The sequence below is a fragment of the Biomphalaria glabrata genome, chromosome 5, assembly GCF_947242115.1.
Source record: "Biomphalaria glabrata chromosome 5, xgBioGlab47.1, whole genome shotgun sequence".
Lineage (NCBI taxonomy): Eukaryota > Metazoa > Mollusca > Gastropoda > Planorbidae > Biomphalaria > Biomphalaria glabrata.
The window spans coordinates 48066513-48075126 of record NC_074715.1 but is presented as its reverse complement, the minus strand read 5'-3'; the positions used below and the strand labels follow the sequence as shown (position 1 = coordinate 48075126).

Here is an 8614-nt window from a genome sequence, read left to right as displayed (position 1 = left end):
TATCAAACCAGTGTTAGTTTTAGTATATCAAACAAGTATTAGTCTTAGTATATCAAACCAGTCTTAGTATATCAAACCAGTGTTAGTTTTAGTATATCAAACAAGTATTAGTCTTAGTATATCAAACCAGTGTTAGCTTTAGTATATCAAACAAGTATTAGTCTTAGTATATCAAACCAGTCTTAGTATATCAAACCAGTGTTAGTTTTAGTATATCAAACAAGTATTAGTCTTAGTATATCGAACCAGTGTTAGTTTTAGTATATCAAACAAGTATTAGTCTTAGTATATCAAACCAGTCTTAGTATATCAAACCAGTGGTAGTTTTAGTATATCAAACAAGTATTAGTCTTAGTATATCAAACCAGTGTTAGTTTTAGTATATCAAACAAGTGTTAGTCTTAGTATATCAAACCAGTGTTAGTTTTAGTATATCAAACAGTGTTAGTCTTAGTATATCAAACCAGTGTTAGTCTTAGTATATCAAACAGTGTTAGTCTTAGTATATCAAACCAGTGTTAGTCTTAGTATATCAAACCAGTGTTAGTCTTAGTATATCAAACCAGTGTTAGTTTTAGTATATCAAACAAGTATTAGTTTTAGTATATCAAACCAGTATTAGTCTTAGTATATCAAACAGTGTTAGTCTTAGTATATCAAACCAGTCTTAGCATATCAAACCAGTGTTAGTCTCAGTATATTAAACTTTTAAATAGTTTTTGGTATATAAAACCAGTGTTTGTTTGTATGTTCAAGCTTTATTGAAGTTCTGTATGAAAAAAACAAGAGACAATTTTACTTAGATTAGCTGTCTGTAGCTATAACCCGAAAACAACCTGACCCCAAAATGTCCTGTAAAAGTCTTTGTGTCATGTCAAAGTAGTTATGTTGGAGTACTGTTAGAGAGAGAGAGAGAGAGAGAGAGAGAGAGAGAGAAATAGAACACGGAAGATAATAGAAACAAAGAGAGAGAGAGAGAATATAGAAGATAATGGGTCTAAGCCTTTGAAAGAACGAAAATTCATGGTACCACTATGTTTCGATCATGGTATAATTGTAAGTGAAAAGAAAAGCTATTGAAGATGGATGTGGGCAGGTTTGAGCGGATCACGTGAGCGCCTGATGACGTCAGTTTTGTTTTTTTTCAATCATACATTTATTGACTGATTTAAAAGAATCTTTCTTCTTTGCTTAATTGTCACGTCAAACGGTATGGCTTGACACCGGCGTCGCTGCTAGATCGTGTTTCCAAGTTGCAGTCACGTTCTTCACCATTTATTAGCACGAATGCTTTATTCTGCTATCGTTTGGGCAGATGATGAGAAGGACATCTGTTTCTGTGGCACACTGTCAACGAGGGTGTCATGTGGCCAGCACAACGACTCAGAGGCGCCCAAAGATTCCGAAATTATTAATTAACACCAGTCTTCACCAGGATTAGAACCAGGGACCCCCGGTTCAGAAGCTTTACGCTTTCCCACTCAGCCACAGCGCCTCCTGCTCTATTCTATATTAAAAAATATTTAGTATTATATTGACGACATTTAAGAACAAAGTGCCACTAATGTGTAAACTATAGTTGCGTGATGCGCCTTGACTATTATGAATACCTACACTAGTTTCATGACTATTACTAAACTGGATAGGGGCGTGGACAGTTTTTTAAAAAATGCTGGTAAAGCAGCGATTATGAACTTGTGAAATAAACCAACAACTTAATGAATCAACATTCGGTTGAGTTTGACGAGGGAAAACCAGACACCATAGCAGCATTGGTCCCTATGGCAAACATTCTCTCTCTTTCTCTCTCTCTCTCTCTCTCTCTCACTGTCTCCCTCTCCCACTCCCTTTTAGCCTCCCCTCCCCCTCAATGTGTGCTAAGAATAGTAAACGTTCGGCATTACCCAGGCGTGACCAGAGATAAGCTAGCTCCCTTACGCATGGTTCATTGACTTCCGAACTGGTATACTATAAGAATGACTTAACTGTATAGCTTCACTAGTTAATTGGGCTACTTTCTTAGTTGACATCATCTGAATAGAAATAGTAGGACACCTTTGGCAAGTCATTGGGTTGGTACTTAACACACATCTTACAGTATGATTCTTTAGACTATATAGACTAGTTTGAATGGGTAGTTTAAAAGACTTTGATTTCTAGCTTATGGTTTGGATTGGCTCTTCTATTGCACAATGTAAGTATGTCTACTACATTCTATAGTTTACATTGTTATATGTGCTCTACATTATGTGTATGTTAATATACTTTACCTTTACCTATCGCTTAATGTGTTGGACCGTTAGGGCACCACGCAAGATTCTTCAATCGTCTTTCTCCATTCCTGTCTTTTGCATTAGAACCTCTTTCAATGGCAGACCTGTCCATGCTTTTATGTTATCTTCTCATCGCTTTCTCTGTCTGCCTTTTCTTCTTTTTTTTTTCCTGGTACTGTTCCATGAAAGAAGGTATTTATTAGCCCCGAAGACCTTGCAATATTATAATATCTAGACACTAGATCTAGATCTAAATAAATGTAGGCCTACATGCACATGGTTTTATTTTTTAAAATGGGTTTAGGTCGATAAGTTATTTTTATATCTCAATTCATAATATTTTTACATTCACGCATTCACTTTACTTATATATAAAATTATTATTTTGTTTAATAATTTCCAAAGCACTCTCAGTGACTATATCGACAGTGATACACAAATTAAGACCCGCGGGTAATATATGGCTAGTATGGCAATAGATTTTTAGCATGCGTTTTTTTTACGATGGTTAGCAGGTTAGCGTGGGATAAAATAAAATAAATGCCAGAAAGGAAATCCACACTTTAATACATATTAATACAAGTGTTTGATTGCAGAAAATAGTGATTCCAGTTACCGTTAACGAGTCGTTATTTCTGTTTTAATTAATCTAGTTGTGTAAAGTCGTTCGAATTGTCCTTTAAGGCTTGTTAATTGAAAGGATAGTTAGATTTACTAACTAAGCTATGTGGCTAAAAGCTTACGAGTGTCATTGTGTGGTCAGCGCAATAACTGGTCGTAGTAACTTTTCTCCTGCGTTCATTAGACGATCTTTTCGTACTTGGCAGAAAGTTTGTTGAGATTTGAATCTAAAGTTCCGAGTGAATTTCTAAGCTACTCCAAGGTTTCAAACCTCAGCTCTTCAGATTTGACAATTACTGTTCATCTACCAAGACACAGGGAGCATTTTTTTATTCGAAAGTATTTTTCCAATTCTAATTATTTTTTGCTTACATTTTTCATTTCATACCTTACCAATACAAAGTGCTTTAGGACTATGTCTTAAGTGTGATCTTAATGTTCAGCTATACAAGGTGCTTGTAGGACTATGTCTTAAGTGTGATCTTAATGTTCAGCTATACAAGGTGCTTGTAGGATTATGTCTTAAGTGTGATCTTAATGTTCAGCTATACAAGGTGCTTGTAGGACTATGTCTTAAGTGTGATCTTAATGTTCAACTATGCAAGGTGCTTGTAGGACTATGTCTTAAGTGTGATCTTAATGTTCAGCTATACAAGGTGCTTGTAGGACTATGTCTTAAGTGTGATCTTAATGTTCAACTATACAAGGTGGTTGTAGGACTATGTCTTAAGTGTGATCTTAATGTTCAGCTATACAAGGTGCTTGTAGGACTATGTCTTAAGTGTGGTCTTAATGTTCAGCTATACAAGGTGCTTGTAGGACTATGTCTTAAGTGTGATCTTAATGTTCAACTATACAAGGTGGTTGTAGGACTATGTCTTAAGTGTGATCTTATTGTTCAGCTATACAAGGTGCTTGTAGGACTATGTCTTAAGTGTGATCTTAATGTTCAGCTATACAAGGTGCTTGTAGGACTAATTTTTAAGTGCGATCCTAAAGTGAAGTAGAAGCTTTTAGTCCAAAAAAAAACTAAGGTCCACAAATAGGAAGTGTTCTACATACATACGTCAGTTGTTCATTTGTTTGACAGCTACATGTCACCAGTTCTGCTCTACTGATCAGAAATTGATATCATACGATATGTATGCTCCTGGATGAGGCTCCTTATCATTTAGATGGCGCTATTTTCATACAAGAGTAGGGTAGAGCTCTTCTAGCATTGAGGTGGTGAAGTAGAAATACAACCTTAACTTCTCCCTGGTTTTGAACCTCAGATTGTATGGCTGCCTGGTCGTGCGGTTTGCGCGCTGGACTGTCGTTCGGATTTATCGACGGTCGAGGGTTCAAACCCTGCCCGCTACCATCCCCCGTCGTCCTGCGGGAGGTTTGGACTAGGAAGTAAACTATCTTCAACTCTGAAGGAACATCCGAAACATGTCAAACATTTTACAAAAAAACAAACAAACATCTTCATATTTGTTAATCTCTGTTTAGCGGTTCAGGACACGTAGCGAGGTATAATAGTAAAGTAAAAACAATAATACAACGTTATAGCAAAACGAAATAAATTGTTCATTATGATAAGTAGGATACCAAAAGTATCAAGATAATAGGAATCAATTATCAGCTTTTTGATCACTGAATTGATTGCCTTTAAACACTTTTAGAGTTTTTTCCCTTATGTTAAAAAAACAAAGTGATAATACCAAAGGAGTACATTAATTGACTAATAACAAGAAAGTAAAGGGTTCGACCCTATTTCGGCAATATTTTATGTTTAAAAAATGGTGCGAAGCTGTTTGTTTAAACGCAAGAATATTAGATGTAACTGCATAAATCAATTATAAAATTAATTTGCATGTTTCGATTTGCGATATAAGTCATTTTGTTGATACCAATTTTTTTTTTTTAAATAAAGATTTTACTAATTTTATAAAGATGATGTCAAGATCATTGTCATTTAGATGACATAAAATTCAAAATGGAAGCATACATTTTTCTTATAGCCAATCTGTGTCTTAATTTTTCTAGTTTCCAATTACAGATAAAAGATTTAGACAATGGCAGGCAGTGTGGTTGACGTCATTTCAAGCAGCAGCACTAAGAGATCAAAATTATGGGATATCTTCACATTTTACACAGAGCGTGCCTCAATGAACGGCATAGTGTTTGTGGTGGACTCACTTCACATTAATAAAAGAATCTTCTGGTTGATACTGTTGTTATCAGCTACTGGAGCTATGACGTTTCACCTGTACAGGTACGCATGACGTTATGTTACAAGAGTTGAAGTTTTTGTGAGTCATCCTCTCATCACCTGTAATCCCTTCTGGGACGTAAACCACCAATCAACTTCCTCAAGGCGTGTCGACTCTGGGCGAGTCACTCCAACTGGCCCCACGTCTTTTCTTTTTGCTTAATATCTGCAGCCAAATCCTGGCCATATTTATTTCTTGGCCGTCCCCTCTTTCCTTGTGGGGTTCCAGTGAGGGGCTTGCCTTGTAATGTTTGCATGCAGGCTTGCGAAGGGTGTTGCATATCCATTTTTAGCGTTTCTAAAAGATATCTACTTTAATGGGCTGCGGCTTTGTTCTTTGCTACAGTTCTTCACAGAGGCGTAGCTATGATTTTCCATCGTTTTGTGGACCAGGGGGCTTGACCTATTTGGGGCCCCTGCATTTTGCGTAATATTAAATTTTTTATTTAAAAACATTTGCCCCCCCCCCTCAAGTGGGGTCCAGAATGATTTAAAAATTCTCCCCCCTCCTCCCCCATCCTAGCTAAGCTACTGGTTCTTCAGTGGTCTAATACAACAAACACACTCGCGGATTATTTAAAGAAGAAGTGACGCAATAAATGTTGGTTTGGCAGAAGTTGAACATCATGGGCCTCGTGGGTCTGGAAGTAAAGCGTGACATAAGAAAAATGGCCGGTTCCTCTACCACCAAAGCAAAAGCCACATTAACCTGCGATATATGTGGACGGGAGCGTCTCTCCAAAATAGGGCTCCACAGCCACACGAAAAAGTGCTCCTCCAGCTGAACCATAGCCACTCTACGACTGAAGGGAGGCCAACCAAAACAAAAAATAGGTACTCAATCAAACATCAGCAGGAGTCCATCTCCGATTTAAAATTCCGAGTCTACATTAAACAACATTAAAGAATGGACGGGCCTGCCATTGAGAGAGGTTCTAAACAAGGCAAAAAAAAAAGGGAGGAATGGAGAAAGACGGTCGACAAATCTTGCCTGGTGCCCCAACGGTCCAACAGACTAAGGGATAGGTAAAGGTAAAGGTAAAAAGGTAAAGTCTACGTTAAGATTCAAACCTGAGTCCCCCCCCCCTTTTTTTTCAAGTCGTTTAGGCCACTCAATCACAGATATTACATAGATAGCTTTTAACAGAAAGGCAAATAGTTTATGGTTCTTTTCCTTTGAATGTAGTATAACGCGCGCATCTTTCCTTCTAAAGCATGCTCAGTGCGCTGTTTTGGACCTGTGGGTGGAAAGAGATTCTGGGAGACGATTCCCGTGTTGTTCAGCATATGGAACCCAGTGTTAAGTTTCAAGCAGAGTTGTGTTTGCTTAGCGGCTAAAGAGTCTGCACAGAGGCCTTCTCCCAGATACCTCCGCCCCCATTGGTCCACTAAAGAGGTATTTTGTTAGTTTCTAAAAATGTTTTACATGTTTAGGCTGTTCCTTCAGAGTTGAAGATGATTAACTTCCTAGTCCAAACCTCCCGCAGGACGACGGGAATGGCATCGGGCAGGGTATGAACTTGGACCATCGAGAAGTCCGAACGAAGGTCCAGAGCGCAAACCGCACGACCAGGCAGTCACTGTACCATGGACCAAAGCGTACTGAGCATGTTATAAACTTGAAAAATGCGCTATTTAGAACACATTATTTTAAAAATAATAATAATAATATCATACACAAAATTTTCAGTTTGGTATCAAAGTATTTGGATTACGCTAAACATTCGGACATCAATATCGGATTTAGTAGCCTAGAGTTCCCAGCAGTGACCATTTGCAATGTAAACATCATGAGAGTGTCAAAAGTAAGATTTCATTTTTTTTTAATTCTAATTTAACGAAACAATTAATGATAAGAGAGTTCAGTTTCGAACCTGTGAACCTGTGTTTGCTGTATGCACAAATGTGAATAGCACAAGCTGTTATCTTATTTTATTTTATATATTACAGACGTTACTTCAAATAAGAAGATAATTACGTCCTACGCATTTCATGTGTCAGTCTAGACATGCATGTTAATCAGTGACAAACTCTGTTAAGTCGTTGGTTTTCTTTTCTGATTCAGGCAACCCATTCCATTCTCTAATGACTCTAGGGAAGAAGGAGCTCTTGTACAAATTTGTTCTAGCGTATGGAATAAGAAATGTGCCTCCATCTTTGTGTCTTTCTGAGTATTGCATTAGGTTTTGGTTTTTCTATTTGTAACTTATGCTTTAGTGTTATGTTGTTTTAGCGCTGATTTTACTGTTTATCAGCAGTTGAGAGACTATCAATTGAATACATATTTTAATATAACCGGCGTGGCCAGTATAGAAGCACTACTTATACCATTCGACTGTTGCACTGGGTCAGACATTGCCCCAGATACCAGGATGTCAGGGAGAAATATTTTAGAGCCACTAATTTAAAAACACTATTTGATAATGTCGACCCAGGGAAGGTACTGGGCTTTATCCGGGAAGTGGGGCTATCTACGAAGATCTGATTTATGAATTTGGGAACATGCACTATTCACATTGGATTTTTACCAAATATTTAAATTTTTACTACCTTTACTATTTTAACTGTGAATAGACCTTGATTTTAATGATATGACTGTATAGAATCTGGCTCTTGTTGTTTAGAGAGAGAGAAGTCCTTAAGGGACTGCAGGCACGACATGGCCTAAATTGTGCCTATGTGCCTCAAATCAAAAATCAAATCAAATCTCTCGCGCCAGAGGATTAACAACACGCCCAGAGCAATCTTAAAGAGAATGGCTTAACGTTAGTGCCAGACTTAGCTTAGCGCCATTTTGCACTCACTGACATAGAAAAGAAATGTAGTTGGCAGCAGATGTCATCTGAAAGAGACAACTGAAAAGCTCTCAAGAAGATCGTGGGAGGTACTAAGACGTACCCTTGCTGAAGATAGGCCAAAAAGAAAACTTAAATAGATCCCCGGATGTCAACCGCTTTGTCTGCATCGGATGTTGCAAAATATGCAGGTCACAACTGTGTTGACACTAGTTTAAAATTAATATGGTACTCATTTTTAATCTTTGGAATCGAAGACATTGCTCCATTTTTTTATAAAATTATAAGTAAGCATTGATTTGAATAAGTTTTAACTTTTGCAATTATCTCAAAAAATATATTTTAAACTGTGCATATACCGGTGGCTGAGCGGTAAAGCGCTTGGCTTCTGAACCAGGGACCGGGGTTCGAATCCTGATGAAGACTGGGATTTTTAATTTCGGGATCTTCGGGCGCCTCTGAGTCCACCCAGCTCTAATGAGTACCTGACATTAGTTAGGGAAAAGTAAAGGCGGTTGGTCGTTGTGCTGGCCACATGACACCATTGTTAACCGTAGGCTACAGAAACAGATGACCTTTACATCATCTGCCCTATAGACCACAAGGTTTTAAAAGGGAACATTACTTTACTATATGCCTGAGCTAGCCAGGACAACCAGTGACTTGGC

General features: G+C 37.7%; 1 protein-coding gene across 2 annotated transcripts in view; it reads left to right on the top strand.

Annotated features, from left to right (window-relative positions):
* The first annotated feature begins 1933 nt into the window (after positions 1-1933).
* Positions 1934-8614, top strand: part of LOC106053252 (amiloride-sensitive sodium channel subunit alpha-like) — a 28566-nt gene continuing 21885 nt past the window's right edge. Inside the window, exons 1-3 of one of the 2 annotated variants that reach the window (XM_056028579.1) lie at positions 1934-2194; positions 4939-5154; positions 6842-6956. In XM_056028579.1, coding sequence (XP_055884554.1) covers positions 4955-5154; positions 6842-6956 — 315 coding nt within the window. In that variant the 5' untranslated portion in view covers positions 1934-2194; positions 4939-4954. Of the gene's footprint in view, positions 2195-4925; positions 5155-6841; positions 6957-8614 lie in introns of both variants that reach the window. The other variant, XM_056028580.1, reaches the window with a different exon arrangement.